We start from the raw sequence: 23,064 nt of genomic DNA, 5'->3' as shown, positions 1-23,064 counted from the left end.
GTTTGCCTCTCCCTTTCTGTGGCCTCTGAGGTAATTGCCTTTAGATTTTCTACTCTTTGCTTATGCTTTTCCACTTCTCGGTTTTCAGGAAAAAGGCTGGGCTGAAACCTCTTTATGTTGACTTGTCAATGTAACTGGTAATACAATGAAGACTTCCACACACACACCTTTTTTCTACTTGCTTTTTAATTTCTAGTACAGCTGCAGCACTAATTGCTAATTGTTGGCCTTTTTTAAGTTAGCCAGTGCTATAAAATTAAGTAGTAATGACTAAAATCTGGAGTCAATTATAGAGCCAGTTCTGTGTGAGGAAGAGGTAGACTGTCACTTTTTAGATGTAGCTAATGTATTCAGCATTGTCACCTTCTAACAAAAAAAAGCTTTTGATTTTTCTACGGGAAAGCCAGATGATTTCTATCTGTCCTTCATAGCAAATTTGACCTTTAAATTAGAAAACATTAGGGACCAGTGATTCATTGGTGCACAAAAGGACTCGGCAGGCATTAAAGGACAGTGTCCTAATTGACTGAACTGTGTTTCAGATGCTCATTGATCAAAGAAGGTGCTGCAAAGATGCTGCAACTGTTTCATTTACAGGGGAGGTTATTGTGAGCATAGATGGCACAAATACCGGGCTTCCAGCAAGCATTTGGTATCTGCTGTTTGTGAAAGTAGCCCCATTCACTTTTGATAGTGTCTTTGGGTATTTAACACAAACCATTCAGAAGAGTAGAGAATTTTCTTCCTATGGAGTTTAACACTGAGAGCACCCTCCGTGTTTCTAAGTCTATGCAAACATTGACCAGATTTCATGCCCCTCAATAAAAAAATCGGTAATGTAAGTGTTTGGAAACTAGGAAGAAGAGAGAGCAGACATATTTTGTTCCTTTTACATTAAACATATTGAAGTAAATTTATTTTTGTTCTACAGGTGTAAAAGGTAGAGCAGGGGTGATGTGACTGGAGGTACAGAAAGAGTTTCTGAGCTACATTTTTTTCTAAGCCTGAGCTAATTTTGCCAGTTTCTTCATCCCTGTTGTAGTAAAACACCCTGCACTCCTTCCCCCTTCTCTATCCTCCCCAGGAGTTAGCCATTGGCTAGTTGAGAGTTGAGTTCGTAAATTAGTGAAATGTAAAGGACTTTCATTTGGTGCTTCATGTGCCTTTTTAGACAGTGGGTATCTGTCCCTTTTCGCCTGCCTGAAAATACAAGTATTTGTTAAAAGGCGTAGCTGGGAAACGCTTCTGAGATACATTAATGCTAAGACAAAGTTTACTGTTATAGGAGAAGGAAACTCAGTTCTGCCTGGTTAGAGTGTTTGTTTCAGTATTTATATTTGCTTGTTGCTCTGGGGAGGTTTATTCTTTTAAAAACTGTCACATTGATATGGAGCTTATTTTGTCTATGCAGATGTTCATGTTTCTGTCCATTTGGGTAATGATGATGCAGCTGCACACCCAGCTTTTCTGTTTCTAGACTGTTGATCTTGCAACTAAATTAATTAATTTTAAAATAAAATAATAAGAAAAGATGGAATAAACATCACACCATGAATTGACTGTGAGAACACTCCTGTATTCCTGTTGCTTTATCTCATGCTATTTGATTATAAAGTTTTGGCCAATATGATGAAATTCTGAGCTGGGACAGTATCATCTTTGCGTACTGCAGCAACTGAAACCCTGATTTTCATGGAAATTCAGTTTAGAGATGTTCACTAACATCTTTACTGGCTTCTGTTTACCAAAAAAAACCCCAAAACCAACAAAAAAACCACCCCCCCAACAAAACTAAACAAAAAAACCCAAAAAACAAAATTAGAGAAGCCTATATAGCCTTATTTAGAAACTGCAGTTTATTCAAATCAAAACCTTGAAAACAAAAGCTATTGTTGGAACAGTCTTTCAGATTAAATTATTCATGCAAATAGAGCATCTGAATAGTTTGTACTGTGAGTTGTTTGGACTGCAAGCAGCAGGGAAAGCAAGAAAGTCTTTTGCTGAAAAAGCTGAAATGTGATAGGGGTTAAGCTAAGCATTTAATACACATTTCTGTTACATGAATTTTGGATGCTGACTCTTGGCAAGTTATAAGACAAACCAGGAAAAACAATCATGAAAACCCCACTAAATATTGTTGTTTTCTTTTTTGGCTATCAATTGATTTTTGCCTGAGATTTTAGTCGTTATCAGGGTGCTTGTATCCAATGCATATTATGACCTAATGAAAAAGGACACTGAAATTTCTCTTAAATTCCAGCAGCTGACTGCAATGACCAATCCCATATTACAGTGATAAAATTATGTAGCTAGTAGTCATAGAAAACACAAGCAGCACTGCTTAATGTTGCTGCAAGAATAAATACTAGAGCAGTCACAAGTCTTTAGATTGGCTGACTTACAATTTGCCTGAAAACTAAACAGGATTGAGAAATGTTTCTCATATGTACCGTGAAGTGTTACCTCAAAATTCGTTACTGATTTCTTCAGTAATTGCGAAAAACATAGCTACAAACATTCATGAACTTTGGATTTAGATACTGTCCTGCAGTTCATAAAAGCTTCCTAAGGTTTTCTAAAAAGCTTGTCTTAACCTTGAGCCTGAAGTACGTAATCCACATTAGCTAATATTTTAGCAGTGAGAAGATGCTTGCTGGTAAAAAAGAAAAATTCCTGAGTTTCATACAAGGATAACTACACCCTATACTGTTCAGTAGGCCAAACTTTAGGACAAAAAAAACCCCAAAAATAAAAAATCTTGGTGATAGGGAAAAGGGCAGTCTTGTGGTTAAGGAGCAAAAAGCATAAGTGAAAATCTTGGAGCTTTGGAACGAAGTGCACTTGGCTGCGCTAGCACTAGGCCCAGCTGAGTTTGTGTATGATCTCTTCTAAGCTTGTCACGCTTCCAAAAATACAAAATACCAAAAAAGAGAAGGGTAAACATGGAGGTTCATTCAACTGAATGAAGATGCAAGCCTGCCATTGTCTCAGACCTTTAACTGCAGTTTTTGATAATGATGATTAGGGTTTTCTTGAGTATTTCACCTCCTCTTTATTGCTGTCTTGATTTTTGTATGGTACACAGCTCTTGGACCTGACTGGGAGTTTTCTGTGAAATCAGCCTCATACAACATGTTTGATACAATTTTCAAAACAGTAGTCTTTAGTTCTCCTTGAAGATGCTTTAAGGAAAAAGAAGGTGGAAGTTTACCAGCAGTTAACATGGCCTGTTATTCTGGTAGATTCTCTTTCCCTTTCAGTTAACTTCACAACTTCCATTTTTATAATGAAATATCCCAATTGTAAATAGATGTAAAGTTTACAGGTTTTGAAATTTCATATTTTTAAAACAGATATTTTTGGTGCATTGCTGTTTGTTTTGTTTTATGTGGTTTTTGTTGTTTGGTTTTTTGGTTTTGGGTTTTTTTTGTGGGAAATATCAGTGTTTTGCATGAAATAGTTTAATTTCTGCATGTGGGAAAGTCACTTGGAGAGGTGAAATTATAGAAAAATAAGAGACCTAATAGAAATTGCAGTATTATAACAACCCTTTTTAGGGAAAAATAGAGTTGCCACTTTCAGGATGGTTAGTGTGCATGGGATCTACTCCACCGTGGTTCCCTAAGCAACACTACCTGCTGTCCTAGAGGAGCAGTGGAGGGTGGAGCGGAGTGGAGACCCCAAGGCCAGGCTCTGCTCTGCTCTGCTCCCTGCAGGATTGGGAACTTGACGGTACCGTACAGCCGATAAGCTGCATAGCGGCTGTCAAATGGAAAATATATGAGATGTCCGTTGCTGGGCCAACAGCTGTGGTGAAACTGTTCTCCTTAGAATGAACCTTGCTCATTATGAACTCGTTAGTATTAATACTAACACACACCTCCATCCCAAAGTTACCCACCTCCAGTGCACGACCACCCCTCACCAAGCATGCGCTTTCTATTTCTTATCAACTATGTCTTTAAATAAAAACAAGAGAAGTTTACACCGATCAATAATGAAAGAATGTATGGCTAGAGTCACTCAGGCTCCACCTGAGAGCAAAGAAAGTGTAAAAAGTGAATGAATCAGGGGAGGAGTTAGGGAAGACTTCATCATACTTCTGGGATGAGTCGATGGGCTGAACCTGTCTTCTTCCCCATAGAGGCGCCTGTTGAGTAAGAAATTTGTTTTATGTTTGCTAAATAAGTAACTCACGCTAGCTGTTACTAGTAATTAAGGATTTGGTTGTATATAATTTGGTTGTGTATCATTTCAAGCTTGTTTTTGCAGACAGTCCCTATCATCGGCAATCACAGATCTTGTTACCATTTTATTACGAAGAGTGTTATTCCGTAAATGGCTAGTGTGAGTCGTTTGTGGGCACTAGCATTTGCCGGCAGCAGGTAACACATTCAGGTGAAGTGGGCAGACCCGCTGAGAACAAGGCAGTCGAATCACCCTCTGATCCAGCTTGACTGTTCAGTGAAGGGTCCCTGTAACAGGGCGCTACCAGACTGGTCGGGCACAAGGGTCTCAGCTTTCCTGGGGGGCTGACAGATCAAACACCTGGGGTTGGGAGCATTTCCCCACTGCCCTCCCCCCCCCGCCTCCCACCTTCCCCTGTGACACTGCTGCAGTCTTATCTCTCATGATGTTCTGCTTCACCACCACAGTATTTGTACTGTGGAACTTCCTTTACCTACCCCAGAATTCAACATGTGGGGTTCTGGCTAGTGTTTGCTGTGAGCAGGCTGTGTCATCAGAGGATCCTGGGTTTTTCTTACAATAGATGAAGTAGCCCAATAATTTTGTGTTGAGGTGTTTTGTTTGATTTTGGTAGGTAGAGGAAGAGAGGAAGTTAGTTCTAATGCTGGCTGGGATCTCACCCCAGGTTTTTGTGGTTTGACTTTGGGGTTTTTTGTTGTTGTTGGTTGGGTGGGTTTTGCTTGCTTGGTTTTTTTCAGCAAAAGTGTAGTCAAAACTGTCTGGTTTTGTTATTTTGTTATTTCAAACACACACACACACACACACACACTCTCATGTATCTTAGCACCTTAATCCTTAGTTTAAACTGTTCTGGAAAGCATAATAATGTATCTGCAAACTGTGACCTGATTATAAATAAGAAGTGTAAATGAAACTTTAGACCATATTAAAAATAAGTACTGTATAAGTTCATTTTTGCATTAAAAGAAGGAGACTCTTTAGTTAATGCTTTGATCTGCAATCTGCAGGCACTGAGAAATTAATTGCATGGAATGTGTGGAGTAATGTATGTAGTGGAATGTGTGAAGAGCTTTGATATGTATCAGTTAGGGGGGCGCGGGCGGGGGGAACCAACAATGAAAAAAAAAAATCCAACAAAAAAACCCACCACCAAAACCCCACTGTATCTGTTATTGTATTGGTTTTGTACACTGTGCTGGAAGGTGAGGGAGCTACCTAGTATCCAGTTCCTTTTCTTGTAGTTCTTTTTGCTTTGAGCTTGTTTCAACTATAGTTGATAAACCAGTAATTTTAGGTGGGATAGTCATGATGCAAAGTAGTGTTTCTTGTAGGTTTACTGTAAAACATTTTTTTCCTTTTTTCACTCGTTACTTTGCTAAGTTCCTATTCTCTTTGTGATTCTGCAGCAAGTGATGACCACTTTGCTTTCTTTCCTCATCATCAGTTTGGCTCCAAGTAATTTATACTTAAATGCTTCTCCCCTTACCTCCCGGTATTTTCTTCTGAAATGTCCCTCATGGTTTGTACTCTCTTCCCCTTTTAATTTTTTATTTTCTTTGTATTTTGAAAGAAAAAAAGAGCTCTGTCATGATAATTGACAGTGGCTTTCTTACAGGATGCTTCAAATTTTACTGAAGTATAAAAAAAATGCAATCATGCAGATTCATATAACTGTGCAATCCTGTTCTCTTACGCTTTATTATGAAACTGCATTGTACAGGGGGATAGGAGGTGGACAACTTGAAAGCTTAAAGTTGATGTCAATACCTTCATGGACTCTCTAGATCTTTATCCAGCTTTTTCATCCTTAAACATTCAAATTCTGCTGTTGAGACCTGATGTTTAAAATCAATGTATGTATACATTGTGCTGTTTAAAACTTTCCTTTCTGGAAAAAAAACAGAGGTTTAAGCGGATTCATCAAGTATGTTTCTTTCCTCTTTGACAAATGCTGATGGCTGAACTAAAACAATTCACTTAATTTGAACGCCAAAGCGAGCATTCTAAGTAAATAATTCAAGTGGGACATTTTTGATGCCTTCAGGGTAGCCATTCTTTTTAAGTGTGTGGAATGAGATAATCCTGTAACTCATCAGAATTCGACTCCCCAGATTCATGTTTTGTTTTTTTTTTCACACCATGCAAAAATCTCCTTCTAGTTGCACCTCCTCTGTGAGAAACTGTTGGGTTTTAGAATACATGGCTTACTTTGAAACTCAGAGATTTCAATTAAGAATTACTACTGGTTTTGTTACAAGAACTGTAAGTCAGTGCATATTAATCTTGTTGCTGCTGTTGCAGCTCAAGAGGTGATTTGTCGTCTCACTGTGTTTCTTCTCAGCTAGCCTGCAGCAGTCTGTTTTAATTGTACTGCTGGAAAACTTCCATGCAAAGATCTAGTACTCGGCAGTATTTGATTTTCCTGTTAATTGCAAAATGATTTTAAGATCTAACTGTGGGTAGATTTCTTTCCCTGTGTATCAGTGTGCCAGTTTGTTCCTGGGGAAGGTGGGAAGTGGATTTAAGTAGTCTTTATTTCAGTAGAATGACACTGCATCTGAACATCATTAACTGCAACACTTTCTGAGAAGTTCTTTTATAAAAAAATTAGAAGATAGCTGAAATGCTTGATTACTAGAGTTGTACGAGTGTTACAGCACTTTACTGCCCACTCCCCCAAAAAACCTGCAGTTAGCAGTTTTCCTGAATTCTCATTACGTCACCTTCTCTACGAACAAGAGAATAGATCTGATAGAAGTCTGTGCTCTAATTTGGGGACGTATTTAAGCTTGTGCATAATTGTAAGCATGTGGATAGTCCATTAAATTCAGTTGGATTCGACTGTGTGCTTCATTGGCTGTCAAACTTCTAATATGTCTGTGGAGAGATAATAAACTTCCTTCTCATCATTTGTGTTATGCAGATAAAAGTTCTATAATATTAGCCTAAAATATCTTCTAAATCTCTCTTTGGTACTTGCTTCCTTGAGAGTTTGAACTTTTTCAGCTTAATCTATGCTTTCATATTGGTCAGGCACCCTTTTGCAGGGAAGTTAAGGAAATACTCAATTTATGCGTACTTCAAACATTCCAGCAACAGAGTTACAAACAGTGTTTTCAGTGAAACAGTGTTATCTTCCCATACTTGGCAAGCTAGCTTATGCTTTTTATTGCAGTGCTGAAGGGCACTACTCTGGAATACATTGCCTTTGAAAAGAATGCAGAGCAATACTAAACTGAAATCTCAGAAAATTTTGCTATCAGAAAGAATATGTGGTATCCTTGGTGCATAGAAATAATACAAAATGTGAAGAAACGGTAGAATCTTCTCACAAATAACGACCTTATTAGCAACATTGTTGAAATACTTTGGCTAACATTTTTCTCAATGCTTAAAAAGTGAATGCATGGAAAATGTTCAGGAAGGACTTTATTCAGTCGTAACAGTTAGTCTGTTTAATCATATCCAGGAGGAAGTTAAGAAGCAACTTAAATCATTTCATATTTACCTACATAAGAGAGATTTCTGATGGACAGTTCTTTTAATATAAAAAGTTTTAATGAGCTCAACTGTTTGAGGTGGAAATTGTACAAATTCAGACAGGTAATAAGTCATGATTGTTAAATAGGACAATTAATCATTGCAACGATTTACCTAGGATGTGAAACACTCTGTCTAGGTGTAAAGACTCCGTAAAAGAGATTCTCACAGATAAACCTCAAGTTACATACTTGATGCAAAAATTGTTGGATACCATTTTACCTAGTTCATTATGCAGGAGACTGAAGTAGGTTAATATGATGGGCTCCACAAGAGCTCACATAATTTGAAATTTATCTTTATGATAATAAAGCGCATGATAAAATGGCAGCAATTAATTTTCTGCAAGTAATGTGAATTTGCTGGGCAATTTTCATATTGTGATCAGCACTACTTTAGAAGGTGACTAGTAGTTTTAAACTTTGGGGATAGGATTGATTAGAGAACACTAGGATCTAGGCTCATTGAAAGAGCTTTAGATTTAAAGGAAGAAAGGGATAAACCCAGGCTCGCAGAGATGTGCTGCTGGGGGCAGCACACCAGTGTCTCAGGGACAGTGTGTTAGCAGGGTCCATTGTTCAGTCTGCCGTCTCAGTGGAGGCAGGGGATGGAGATCCATGCGGCACCAAAGATGTAAAGGGTTATTGATGTGTTAGAAACCACAGAAGTGTCTGAGAATGGTCACATGGGAATTAGGGCTTCTCCCCACCAAAAAGTGGTGGGATCAATAAGCCAACTGAAGTGCATCTACCCAGGAGGAGCTGGAAGCCGTTGTGCAGCAGGAAAACTGTGTTGCCATCATGGAAACATGGTGAGATGATTTGCGCCACTGGAGTGCTGCACCTCAAATCCTGTGTTCAGTTTTGGGTCCCTCACTCCAAGACAGACCTTGAGGTGCTGGAGCGTGTCCAGAGACGGGCAATGAGGCTGGTGCAGGGTCTGGAGCACGTGTCTTATGAGGAGCGGCTGAGGGAACTGGGGGTGTTTAGTCTGGAGAGGAGGAGGCTCAGGGGAGACCTCATCACTCTTCACAACTACCTGAAAGGAGGTTGTAGTATGGTGGAGGTCAGTCTGTTCTCCCAAGCACAAGCGATAGGACAAAAGGGAATGGCATGAAGTTGCTCTCGGGGAGGTTTTAATTGGATATTAGGGAAAATTTGTTCACTGAAAGGGTGGCCAAACATTGGAACAGTCTTCTCAGGGAAGTGATTGAGTCACCATCCCTGGAGGTGTTTAAGGGCCACATTTACACAAATTTTAGGGACATGGTTTAGTGATGGACTTGCCAGTGTTAGGTTTACAGTTGGACTTTATTCTATGATTCTGTCTTAGACTATTTCATTCTGAGAGTTACGGACTCACTAGGAGGTCTTTAACAGCACAAATGGGTTTTGGAAATTGAGCGCCTAAAGTTAGCATTGTTGTCCAAAAAACAGAATAGAGCAGAGCAGACTGTTTCAGTTGGAAGGGACCTACAGTGATCATCTAGTCCAACTGCCTGATGAATTCAGGGATGACCAAGTTAAAGTATGTTGTTAAGAACATTGTCCAGATGTCTCTTAAACACTTGACAGGCTTGGGGTATTGACCACCTCTTTAGAAGCATTTTCTAGTGTTTGGCCACCCTGTTGGTAAAGAAATGCTTCCTAATACCAGTCATAACCTCCCCTGGTGCAGTTTTGAACCATTGTGGTGGTTTATTTTCTTTTTGTCCAGAAAGAATCTGAGCACTTGCCATTCCTATATGCACACTTGCTGCACAGCCGGCACTTAGAAATCTTAGAAAAAAATGTTTTGATATCTGTAGCACTTCCTCAGATCCATGCATCAGATTGTACTTACCCAAAGTGCTTATTTATGCATCTGCCTTCTTACAAATGTGGTGAGGGATAAGGCATGTCTGCAAAACTTTGCTTTACAGGAGCCAAGTAAGTTTTCTTTTTTTGGTTTCAGGTATTTTTCCCCCTAAAGATCTTTCTAAGCTTTTGCCAGTTCTGTGTACAGAGGTTTTTGAGTATGAGCGAAGGAACGTCTGTGGTAATGGTGCTTGTGTAATGTTGCCATCTGGAGCAGTTCTAAACAATTGCCATGGAATTAGTTGGAATTCACAGGAAGGTATCCACTGAACCTTCGTAAATATTCATAGATCAAGGCTTTGCTGAGGCTGATATAGGAGAGCATAGATGTTGCTGTATTCTTGATTATAGTGCATTCAGCTTTTTAATTTATATAGAATTTTCAAATACTAGGCAAAATACATTATTGTTACAATAGTTAAAATATGTTGCTGTCAAAAGAAAAAGCAACGTAAGGGGTAGCAGTGTCTCCAACCAACTGTTTATGGATGGTGGATATAATCAAAGTTAATGAAATTCTCAACTTCAAATTCAACTTTCAAAAATGGTTAGAATCATCCAGACCCTTCCAACTTTGTATGTAATATGCAAAGTTGTGTGTTTTTTCTCCAGTGACATTTAATTCTTGTTTAGTGAATGTTGAGTATTTTCTCTTTTTCTCATAGAATTTTAGTTCTGTTTAAACTCTTGTGTCCAAATACTTCTTTTGACTTTCTGGCCTCGAACTTTGAAATTACTGACTTGGGGGGATGAGGCGTAGGGGGGCTGTTTCTAGCTTATTTAAATACTCATTTTTTTGAAAATAGGTGTTTTATGTAACATTGCAAATTTCCTATAATCTGCTGTAACTTAGAAGTAAAAGAGACATTCTCTACTACACTTTCATAACTGAAGTAATTATGTCTGCTGCTATATACTTCAGATAGATTAATGTTAGTTTTAACTGTTTAATTTATTTTTGGCATCTCTGCCTCCGTTGCAGGTGCAGGACAAGTTCCGTTTGGACCTGTCTGATGAGGAAGCTGTCCATTATATGCAGAGTCTAATTGATGAAAGTGTCCATGCCCTCTTTGCAGCTGTGGTGGAACAGATACACAAGTTTGCACAGGTGAGATACGTTCTTAGTTGGTGGTCTCTGTGAAAGCTGAATAAAGTGAGAGATTGTGAGTGGTAAGTTCAAGACGTCATTGTTTATGATGTTTTAGTTCATTTTTCAACAAGTTGAAAGAGCCTCCTTGCTGCCAGGACTGGAGAGCAAGCTCTTAGTGATGATAGAAGATTTTTTTAAAGCACCTTAGCGAACATGCTAAGTGGGATGTAACTGGTTGTATTACTGAAGGTAAGAACTGCGAATCAGTGAGCTGGAGTTCTGAGAGTAGGATCCAGAACTTCCTTAGCTTTCATTCCCAAAGTAAACGAGTGAAGATAAACTTCCTTTCTTTTTGTACCTTTGCTAGACTTCTTAATTGTGCACTCCAGCTAGTTATCTTGATCATTAACAGACATAGCAGCTTGCACAGAAGGGGCCAGGAACTCTGCTCATAACAGCATCCACATCTTCTGCAGTGTTGACACTGTACCTCAGAACATGGCCCCAGTGGCTATGGGAGCAGCTATCCCCTATGTCAGAGCCTTCAACACTGGTGGAGATCGTAAGGAATAATGCAGTTTTTCAGATATGGGGCTGCAGGCATGGCTGAGACCTCTTGCTGGGGCAGTGAGCATTGGGCTCCTCGCTTGCAGGAGGTGTGCAGTGGTGGAATGTCTGCATCCCAAAGTAAAAGAGCTGTGGGAGGAGGTCAGCAAATGGCACAATATCAGGGCTGACAAGAAGGAGATTGACCAGATCTTCTCCAAGACCTTGGGGATAGAAGAGCTTGAACCTTCAGCTGCACTGAAGGAAGAGCAAGAATACATTGTGCTCATCAGGTTAGGATATGAAGACTCCCAGGATGGTGACAACTGGAACCTTGAGACTTCTAGTGTTAGGAGGGATGGCTTCTGCTCTTACCTGCAGATCTACTGAATAGGTTCAAGGTGGCTGGGAGTAGTCAGCATGGATTTAAAAAATGGAAATCATGGCTGACCAACCTGACAGCCTTCTGTGATAAAATGGTTAGCTCAGTGGACTGGGTTACAGCTGTAGATATTCTCTGTCTTGGCTTTCACAAGCTTCTGATGCTGTCATCCATAATATCCTCATAAACAGACTGGTGCGATATGGACTAGAGAAATGGATACTGATGTAGATTGGGAACTGGCTGTTGTACTGGGGTTGGAAGGTTGTGATCAGTGGCACAAACTCCATCTGAAGGCCAGTCACTAGGGGTGTACTCCCAAGGTTTCATACTGAGGTCAAACTGTTTAGTGTCTTCATTAATGACCTGGGCAGTGGGACAAACTGCACCCTCAGCAGGTTTGCAGAAAATGCAAAACTGTGAATAGTAGCTGGCACACCAGAGAATTTTGCTGACATTCAGAGGGGCACTGACAGGCTCGAGAAATGACCACACAGGAACCTTATTATGTTCACCAAAGGGAAGTGCCAGGTGCTGCACCTACTGTAGAACAAGCCCATGCAGAAGCATGGGCAAGGTGGGACAGGTGATGATGTGGGAAGCAGCTTTTCAGAGGAAGCCCTGAACGTTCTGGTTGACAAGTTGCACATGATGCTGACCAGTAGCAGTGATCAACGGCTCAATATCTGGAAGGAGGTCAGTGACAAGTGGTTTCCCTCAGTGGTCTGTACTGGGACCAGTACTGTTTAATATCTTCATCAGTAACATAGACAGTGGGATTGAGTGCATGCTTAGCAAATGTGCAGACATCACCAAGCTGAGTGGTGTAGTTGACACGCCTGAGGGACAGGGTGCCATCCAGAGGGACTTGGACAAGCTCCAGAAGTGGGCCCATGTGAACCTCATGAGGTTCAACAAGGCCAAGTGCAAGATCCAGCACATGGGTTAGGGCAACCCCTGGTATCAATAGAGGCTGGGGGATGAAGGGATGGAGAGCAGCCCTGCGGAGAAGGACTTGGGAGTACTGGTGGGTGAAGAGCTGGGCATGAGCCAGCAATGTGTGCTCACAGCCCAGAAAGCCAGCTATATCCTGGGCCACATAAAAAGCATGGCCAGCAGGTTGAGGGAAGGAGGTGATTCTGTCCCTCTGCTTTGGTGAGACCCTAGCTGCAGTACTGTGTCTGGTTCTAGAGACCTCAGTTCAGGAAAGACATGGACCTGTTGGAGTGGGTTCAGAGGAGGGCCACAAAAATGATCAGTGGGATGGAACACCTCTCTTATAAAGACAGGCTGAGAGAGGTGGAGTCGTTCGGCCTGGAGAACAGAATGCTCTGGGGAGACCTTATAGCAGCCTGTAAGTACTAAAGGGTGGCTTATAAGAATCATAGAATCGTTTAGGTTGGAAAAGGCCTTTAAGACCATGAAGTCCAGCCATTAACCCAGCGCTGCTAAGTCCACCACTAAACCATGTTTCTAAGTGCCACATCTGCATGTCTTTTAAATACCTTCAGGACTCATCCACTTCCCTGGGCAGCCTGTCCCAATGCTTGACATTCTTTCTGGTGAAGCTGATCAGCTCAGTATCAGCCTCAGTAGTAATATCCAAGGGCCACCACTGACATGCACGAGCCACTGGACCTCTGCATGGCTGTTCAGACCATGGTGCGTGGCTGTCCAGTCAGTTCAGCATCAACTTTGTCACCTTCTTACCCAGTCTGTATCTCACTAGCTTGGTCATAAGGATATTATGTGAAAAAATCATACCAAAAGCCTTATTTAAGGCAAGGTAAACACCATCCACTGTTCTGTCCTCGTCCACAGAGCCAGCCATCTCATCACCTTGTTCAGCAACAGCTTACCTTTGGTAAATCCACCCGGGCTGTCCCCAGAAAAAAAACATTCAGGACACACTTAGTAGGGCCTGTAGCAATAGGACAAGGGGGAATGTTTAAAACTAAAAGAGCGTAGATGTAGACTAGATATAAGAAAGACTTTTTTTATGATGAGGGTGTGAAACACTGGCACAGGTTGCCCAGATGGGTGGTCAATGCCCCAACCTTGGAAACATTCAAGGTCAGGCTGGACGGGGCTCTGAGCAACCTGATGTAGTTGAAGATGTCCCTGCTCATGTCAGGGGGTTGGGCTAGGTGGCCTTTAAAAGCTCCCTTCCAGCCCTAACTATTTTATGATTCTCTGCAGCAATATGATCTCATGGTGAAGAAGAGCCACCAGCTTCCTTGACCACAGTGGCTGGACTGTTTCTAGCCGGTGGAGGGAGGTGATTCTTCCCATGTATCCAGTGCTATGTGAGACGCATCTGGAGTCCTGTGCCCCTTTTAGGCTGCCCAGTACAGGAGAGAGGTGAACATGCTGGAGCAAGTCCAGCAAAAGGCCATGGAAGTGATCAAGCGGTTGGAGTGTCTGTCATACAAGGAGAAGCTGAGAGAGCTGAGATCGTTTGGCCTGGAGAAGAGAAGGCTCAGGGGGATATTACCAATACGTATAAATACCTGGTGGAAGGGAGAAAAAAAGATGAAGTTGGCCTCTTTTCAGTAGTGCGTGGTGATGGGACGAGAGACAGTGGGTGCAAACTGAAAGATAGGAAAATTCATCTAAATATACTGTGAGGGTAATCGGACACTAGGACAGGTGTCTCGGAGAGGTGGCAGTCTCCAGCTGTGGAGATACTTAAAACCCAACAGCACAATGTCCTGAGCCACCTGCTGTGTTTCATCCTGCTTGAGCAGGAGGCTTGTGCCAAATGATCTGCAGAGGTCCCATGCACCCTCATGCCTTACCTGATTCTTGGCAGTGGTCTGCAGTGTCAGTAAATTATTGTCTCCCCTATTTTTAGTATTCATGGAAAATGGAGAATGAAACGTTTAACCACATGTAGGTGTACTGTCTTACCACAACCCACAGTATGACAATAAAATGTTTAATTCTCATGTTGAGTAAAACTGTTCACAGAAGCATTTCTTCTTTGAATGTATGATGGTTTTTTCCCCTAAAACCATCTGACATTTAGTTTATGTTTGTCGGGGATTTAAGGTTTTAGACTGTTTACCTTAATTATTAGACTCACAACAATGAAATGAGTTGAGAGGTAAAATGAAACCAATCTGAAAAGCCAGTCATTATCCCAGGGTTTTTATTCATTCTTTCTTCAGAAGACTAACCAGATTTTGATACAAACTCAGGAGAACTGTTTTTAGGGCTATTTGCTTTGCTAAAGGTCTTCCAACTAATCTGTTGTTTCCTGCAAACTTAATTTTTATTTTGAAGAAATGTACTGTAATGCAGGGTAAGAAGCAAAAATGTCATTCCATCTGCATATATATTTAATAAACACGATCTTTTACGTGATATGAAAAAAAGGAGTGTAATTATATGAAAATGTTGCAAAATCTGTTGTCATTCATTACGGATTTCTTTGGTCACAGGCTGCAGGGTGGTAATTTCATAAGGCAGTGAAGAATGCCTAGCATCTACCTTGGGGTTAAAAAAAATAATAAAAAAAGCAATTACAAAGATTCAAGATGAAAATTTTAAGTGCCTTCAATATGTGTATAGACCTTTTTTTTAAACACATGCTGACAGTCACTTTTTTTAAGATATGTCTTTTTAGGTGACTGCCAGACTCTCCCAGGTAGTTGTTACTGCATTTGTGAAACTGTATTAGTAAGTCAGAGTTTACAGGTTTGATTTAGGTGACCTTTTCTTTTTTCCGTTCAGACTTGTTCTTGCTTGACCTTTCTTCAGCACTTACAACTGCATTTAAAATCACAGGACAGATTTGTTCAGAGTATTTAAAAGTACCCAGGAATTGGAACCTCAGGCTTCTAGCTTCCAGGCACGCTGTTCTACGCAACAGGCTGATATATACAGCAGCAGGCACCAACTGCACCTTCCATTCCTGTTCTGGGGAGTTAAAAAGCAAGCCCGCAGTGTGTCTTGCACTTTGGGTACCACATAGGCAGATGTGACAGGCACTAGTGCAAGCCTGATCCCTTTGTCTCATTTTTGTGTTTTTACCTCTCCAGCTGGCTGCTGCTGCTGAGTTCCAGCATGGAGCGTTTGGGGCTGTTTTTCCTGAGGCCCTGAACTCTCCCCATGTGCTGCTGCAGAGTTTGCTACCTATGTGCTTTTAGCTTTCCTGTCTACTTTTGGGATCGGTGCCTAAAATGGAAACAATACTGTGTTGCTTTGTAAGTGCTGAAGGCACCACTTTGCTCCATGTGATGTAGGATTCTTCTGCTAGTGTAGAATTCAGATTATTGCCTTCGTTCCTGTTCTACAAACAGTTACACTTCTAGGCTTCCCTCTGAAAGAATTGCTTAGAAATGTGAGGCGGATACAAAAAGAATAGTTACAAATTAATCAGCAGTTGACAAGTCTGAACAATATGCGCTTTCTATATTTTTTAACAAAACTTACAAAAAACCCATCAAAATAAAACGTAATTAATGTCTATTTTCTTTATACTACAAGGATACTTTTTAGTGATATTTAGTAATTCATTAGTCAAAATCATTATCTTTCCTTTTTGTCTGAGGCAGTCTTTAAGAATTTGCTGCTGGAGCCTTCACAGAGTCTGTGAATCGTTGAACAAATGAACAATTAATGCATCATTGAATTTGCTGTAAAGGGGTCATCTTACACAATGGCCAATTGAAGCTTTCAATTTGTTCATGTATAATGCTGCATTCAGTTGCCAGTGGCTTTGCCCTTAATAATATAAGTTGTCTAAAAAAAACCCACACCACTACACAGGTATTATGACACATGCTTAAACAGCAGATTTGGGCCTAATGTCACACAATTTTTCATTTGAAATGCCCTTCAATGTGCTTTTTTGTTTTATCAATAGATACTTATTCTCTTTACTGCCTCCAAAATAGGCCTACAAGGAATCTGGGCTGTCTACTGCAGCAGTTAAGAGCTTTTTAATAAGGTTGGTTATTATAGCAACCATTGTGTATCAGTATTCTGTATGTCAGTCTTTAGTAAGTAAAGCTCTTGGATAAAGCAATCTAGCCATCAGGTTGGTGTATTGTTCTTTTGTAGCAGTATTGTAAATTGAGTTCAGTTCAAAGCTGTGTTATGAAGCCTTTGGTTTAGTTTCTAATGCATCTCTAATCTATTACCTTATCAGGTATTTTACAGACCTTTTTATGTAGTACTTGTCTCTGTAATGGTTATCAAAAAAACTGTTGTCTCAAAAGTAAATAAATCTAACATTTGGAATAAGTTAATGGTGTTGTACAATAGTGCTCAAGAGGAGAAAAACTGCATACTAATTTTGGTGATACTGATGAAGGCTGGATAGCCATTTCTCCCTGGAGAGTCATTTTCATTTTAGCAGAATTATTTATTTCTGCAGAGGAAGGAAACAATCTCCAATTGAAGTGTCTAATTTCACATTTTATTTCCCTTGTAAATTTACAACTCAAGTCAGTTGCATTCAGGGCTCATGTTAATGATTTAAAAAGTGAAAGCTTGGGGAATGAGGGGTGTCCCACCCAAAATGTAGCTATATAATTTGGGGTTCTGCTAATGCCTGGCTGCTGTCTGCTTAGGAGCAAACTCTGTCTATGTTGTAAATGTTACATGGCTTTAGAATGTCTTTAAGCTGTGCTCCCAGTGCTGCTGCATCCCTGAATGCAGCTGTGGTTCCTTACCCTCATGACAGGGCTTCTGTTTTCCTTCTACTGGATGCCAAAATAAAACACAGAATATCTACCAGCAGGATTGTGTAGCTTGGATGAAGCTGTCGAGGGGCAGATAGAGTTGGTTTCCATGCTGTTTGTTCTCCTGAAGGATTGTGAAAACTGCCTGCCTTCAGGCATTTCACCATGTTTCTAACACACGGTTCAATTTATGCATAGCACTTGTTGTTCAGGAGTAAACCAAGTTGAATAAACGCTGTGCTATGTGATTTTTTTTTTTTTTTTTTTTTTTTTTTTTTAGTATTGGAGAAAATAAGCCTTTTGCCTGCCTGTGGTGGAAACAAGCAAATGCTACAGAAAGAGACTATTTCTCAAGCCTTTGTTGGACTTCAACAGTTTTGGAAGGCAAAACCTGCAGGTTGGGTAGCATGGAGAATTGAGAGCTCAGGAGGTGGTGAAGCTTTTTGAGTCTCTGTTCACTGAAGGTTTAAAACCAACCATTTTGTAATGGAAAATGGATGTTTATATCATTTGCTGTTGCATTTCTTTCCACTGAAAATGTTTGAGCCTCAAAAGTTGAAGTAAGCAACTTCTTCTCAAGCCAAAGATAACTGGAAGAGGCTGGATTTGATGGTAAATTCTTGAACCTGTTAATATATTTTCTTATTTAAAAATAGAAATCATTGCTGTGCTGAGCATGAGTACGTACAAAATTGCAGCAGTGAGGCTACAGTTCCTCAGTGCAAAACACACACAAAACTATGGCAATCTCCCCTCTCCTCTTCCCATCAACTTTGTTCCTTGAGTGAGTTTTAAATGTAATTCATATGATCCTTTATTTCCTACCTTGGGCAATGTTCTCTTTAGAAAGGACAATCATTTCTTCCCTGCTTACAAAAATGTTCTTAAGTGCTGATAAGTTAGCCAGCTGTAGGCAGCCAATTAAATCATCACTAACAGGCTCAGCAACAAGAATACAAAGTGAGAGGTTCAGTATTTCACACTTTAACTCTTAATGTTTTATGTACAGTGATTATATATTCTTGGCTCTAATAAACTGTTTGTTATTGCAGTCTTGAGGTGTTCTGTTTTGTGTTTTTAATCTTACCTGCTGAGACATGGCATATGAGAGGATTATGTTCGTAACTCTTGGCTTTTCGCAAGGATTTTCATTTCTCGGTTTGCTTGCTGGAGGAATAAGACCACTCATAAAATGACTTTTATGCCACATGTTGAGTTCATAACGAGTCTGTTTTGAATGATCAACAATGTAATTAGCTCGTCATAAATGTGTGTGTCTCTTCAAAGAGTGCTCTTATACTCCTGTATGTTTTTTTAGTAACAATTTAAGTCAGGAAGAAATCCCTCCCAATTACAAAGATAAAAAGGACTGGTTTGAATCTGAATCTGCCTGGTATTTGAGTTGGCCTTGCTTTGTGCTGCTTCTGCTAGCAAACACTGGAAGGGCTGTGATGGAGGAAAATCCAGTAGGGCTGTGATGGGCCCTTCATTATTTCAGCGTATTACCCAGATTTGCCAGTTAAGCACAAGACTGGTTCAGCCCCTCTTTTCCCCTGTATGCGTGGCTTACAGGAACTGTATTACCCTAGTTACTTAGTCCTTGTTTTAGCTGGCAAAAGGTGATGCCACGGAGGAGCCACAGTAGTACCTCTTACGTTTAGATGACTCTTCTTTGGAGAAGTGGCAGTTATCATTTTCTTGTGGGTATTTTGGGGCCTTGCTTTATCTGGCAGAAATATATATTTCTATTGCCTGCATTTCTCATGAACTCATTCTACATACAGTACTGTGTGGTGTCTTCCAAGGATATTTCTGAAAGCATGGACTTTGCAGACATTCAGAGACAATTCTGCAAAAAAAAAAAAGGTATTTTTTTCTTCTTCTAATTTCTTTTGAAGGAGCATCCTATGTGCTCACACAACTTTGTTTTGTACGGTGTAGCCCCCCTTTATTGGATGGAGTTCTTGACTCCTGATCCCCAGCCATTTCTACTATGTAGTCTAGGATTTTTCCTCTTACTTACTTTGAAGAAAACTTCCCCTTGCCCAAGACTTAACTAGGAAGCATATGGGCATGAGCCACTCTGTACCAGTTGACCAGACAGGCCAAGGATGACTCCTAGTTAAAACCCAAAAGGTGTCGTCAGCCTGATCCTACAGCACATTCCACCTTGCAGAGAGCTTGTAAAGTGTTAAAAGTTTTGTAAGCATGCTATGAATTAATACATGGTTGTTCACTATGTCTTGTGATTTAAAATTAGTATAATAACCTGTTCATATGCTGGACTATTCAACAGCCTATTAAAACTCTACACTAAGTCATTTATAAATGTTAACATGTGAATCCAAATGGAATCACAGTGTGATAGGTCAGGCTTAGGAAGACCCTGACTTCACTGTGAATCACTGAGCACTTTATAAATGGAGAACATCAGACACAAAAATGGAGAAGCTTGCCTGAGTCAGTGGAACATAGTCCAGCCACTGTGTTCATCGTTGTTTCTGCTTGTTGAGTGACCCAGCATATATTTTCAGTGTGTTTTCCAAAGAATGTTGTAGAACACGTACCAGCTGAGCACTGCTAAACTGGACGTCTCTGAACCAACTGGTGACTTTTGGGGGGCTGATCTGCGTATTCTGTTCCCTGCTCTTATGAACCCTTACATAGCATGAAGAACTGGGACTGCTACAACATACTAGATGTAAGTAAATTTATTACTTTAAGGCTTCTAAATACCAAATATTGTTGAAAATTGCCAGAAAGCAATACATCTATAGATATTTTCTTTAATCCTCATATAAAAAGTAAGTTCTGACTTTATTTTGTAAAATCTGATGGCTCTTAGCACTTCATGCAACAGCATCTATTTAAAATAGAACAAAACAAAGAAAAAAAACAGCAAAAAGCGAAAACTGGGAGAATAAGCTATTTCGTTTTAAATGAAGGGGTTTTTGGTATGTTAGCCTAAGCTTTGACTTACTGGAGTACGAATGAGTGATAGGTTATTGTGGCTTGATGTCTCTGTGTGATCTAGTACTGTGAGTGTATTATGTGCCTGTCTCTAATAACTGCTGAATCACTTGAATAACTAGTACCAGTTTTGTCTTGAGGACTACAAGTCTTAAAGGTGAAATCCTTCTATGTTTCACAAAGGTAGAACCCCAGTCAGGCGCAGATCCCCAGGGCAATGTCAGACAACAGTTTCACCCTGCACATATATCTGTTTATATGCATATGCAGGGGATGTGCGCGCGCACACAAAATTCCATACAGAGTCTGAAGCTGTGAGCTCCATCATGTGCATCAGAGCATGATGCAGTAGCTGGTAGGAAACCAGGCTTTACCAGTTGTGTCACAGAATAACTTGTCAAAATTCCTCCTGTTAAGTCTCTCCAGGAAACATTACAGCGAAAATGAAATGGAACAGTCAAAAAATAAATTTGCCGTAGGCTTGTTTTACCCAGCAGTTGTATTTTTTTTATAACTAGAGATAAAAATTAAAACATAAAAAGCTTTTAGAGGTAATGCTAGCTTGTGGGTGCTTTATTTGCCTTTCAGCATCCATCTTGGTTTCATCCTGATTTTATTTTCTTCTGGAATCTGGTGGTCTTTCTGTTGGGACTGAGGGTGAGGGAAGCAAAGTAAGTTGTTCCTTTTTTATTGGTTTTTTTTATTTGTTTCCCCCTCGTCTGTCTATACACTGTCACTGCTTGTTTTCAACTGCCAGTGCATCAGGAGCAGAAAGTGGCATAGTTGTCTTTTTTTCTTTTTTAGAGGGAAGAAGCAGTAATTGCCAATGTATTTTGGGGTGGAAGAGAGGGGATGAGCACTTTGCTTTCAAGCAAAAGTCATATACTCTTTCAGGAAGAAATGTCCCCATTCTGATAAACAGTTTCCTGGCTTTGTTGTTCTTGTGTGCAATCTAAAATAACAAGCACTTTTGCAAAGCTTTGGAGGATTAATGGCTTTGGAAAAGGGAAGGAGGAACAAAGCATGGGAATCTTAACGCCACCTCACAGAGTGGGGGTAGCAGCAGAGAGGTCGTATGGCTAAATGGCCTCCTGCCTTTTGTAGTCAGCAGAGGTTTTACTCACAAGAGCCAGTATCATCAATGGATGGTAAAGTACCGTGGTTGTTAGGAAGTATCTGAAGGCGTACATTTAAGGAGTCTTAAGGGAGTCATTGAAAACAGATTGCAGGTGGGTTGTGTTAAAATACATTTTTGTAACCTCTTCAGCTGATGTGATGGTGCCTTGTAATACTGAAGCTACTTGAAGTGCAATACTAGTGTCCTCCTGTCCCTCCAAGCATCCGTGATTTAGATCAGGCTCTGCCGGGGGGAAAAAAATTCTCTTTGGAGGGTAAAATACGTAACCCCAGTCGCTTATAGGGTATTGAGCAGTGAAGGGTTGCCTGCATGGGTTCAAACCCGAGACAGCAAGAGCACTGCTTGGAAAGGAATTCGTAGCTCACCTACACCCCGGCATTAATCAGTTAAGCTGTGTGTGGCACGGTCCTTTCCAAAGTGGATTAAGCTGTACTGCAGGGAGGTACTTAAATTCCAAATAAAACCTCTACACAATTAGAAGCTGTGCAAAATTTAACAGAGCCGCTTTGAATTCCTTCCCTTGATAGAAAAATTCCTTCCCTTAACAGAAACATGTTTGTGTTGATAATTTTTCCCCACCCCACCCTCTTCATCAATGGTGAGGGATCAGAAGGTGGCTTCATAGGCTCACTCAAGGGAAGGTGTTCAATTCATCGACTGCAACCACAAAGCGATGTGAAGGGAGGGCTGAGCCAATGTGGGGACACTGGGGGGCTCTGGGATCGGTTCTTCCACAGGTGAGCCGTTCGGTTTGCTCCAGCTTGTAGTCCTCATAGTGACAAATAATGGCACTTGCCTCACCTTGCTAGGTGCTCGGGCGTTAATTGGAATATGTACTGGGTAAATCATACAGATACACATGCCACAGTATCAAACAAACTGGTTCGTCTGTCCTTGATCTATAAAATGGGAAGACTTTTTGCACAGTCCTTTTTTTAGTGTGGGTTTTTTTCACTGGGAATCAGATTGTGAAGTTAATTGTAACCAAAGGCTTTTCTCTCCCATGTCTCTTTAATGCAACATCTCTCGCTGATTAGAGGCTGAATCACCCATATTGCAAAATAAAGAGGGCTTTTTGTTGTTGTTAATAGTTTTCTTTTCTGGCAGAGTCGTATATCAACAGTTTTCTAGCTGAGAAGATGGGATGTAATGAGAGAAAATCTCTGCTTTTAACAAACCATTCACAAACTGCGTCCCTTTGACCTTCAGGTGCAGTAACAAGCTGCATGGCTGCTTGGGAGAGGTATGGAGAGCTGCCTATTCAACTTGCCTGGCTGGTGGCACAGCACCCTGTGACAGGGCCACTGTAGCAACAGGACAGGGACAGAGCTTTTTTTTTCTCTTCCAGTAAACACTGAATTGTTCTTTTTCCCCATATCTGGTGATGTCAACTGTACTCGTACACTCCAGCCAGTCATCTGTCACCTTTCTAATGCTTTGCCAGTCCTGAGTTGATTGTTGGACTTGATGATCTTAAAAGTCTTTCCAACCTAAAGGATTCTGTGATTCTATTCTATGGTCATCATCAGCTGGCATACAAGGGAGAATTTCTGACAAAAGCACAACTGGTCTAGTAGCAGTGTCTGTTCCCTGAAGCAGGCAGCTTCCCTTTTAGCTTAAACTTGGGATTATTATTTTTTTTC

At 40.5% G+C, this 23,064-nt stretch overlaps 1 protein-coding gene across 4 annotated transcripts in view; it reads left to right on the top strand.

The window, feature by feature from the left end:
- Positions 1-18,364, top strand: part of PIK3C3 (phosphatidylinositol 3-kinase catalytic subunit type 3) — an 82,234-nt gene extending 63,870 nt beyond the window's left edge. For 3 of the 4 annotated variants that reach the window (XM_080370919.1, XM_080370917.1, XM_080370918.1), the window contains 2 exons: positions 10,588-10,713; positions 17,594-18,364. In XM_080370919.1, the coding sequence (XP_080227045.1) occupies positions 10,588-10,713; positions 17,594-17,608 (141 nt within the window). In that variant the 3' untranslated portion in view covers positions 17,609-18,364. Of the gene's footprint in view, positions 1-10,587; positions 10,714-17,593 lie in introns of those variants that run through there. The other variant, XR_013924702.1, reaches the window with a different exon arrangement.
- The last annotated feature ends 4,700 nt before the right edge of the window (positions 18,365-23,064 follow it).

This window comes from Falco punctatus, assembly GCF_963210335.1.
Source record: "Falco punctatus genome assembly, chromosome: Z".
Lineage (NCBI taxonomy): Eukaryota > Metazoa > Chordata > Aves > Falconiformes > Falconidae > Falco > Falco punctatus.
The sequence above is the reverse complement of the archived record's forward strand: the minus strand, read 5'-3'. Positions and strand labels throughout refer to the sequence as shown.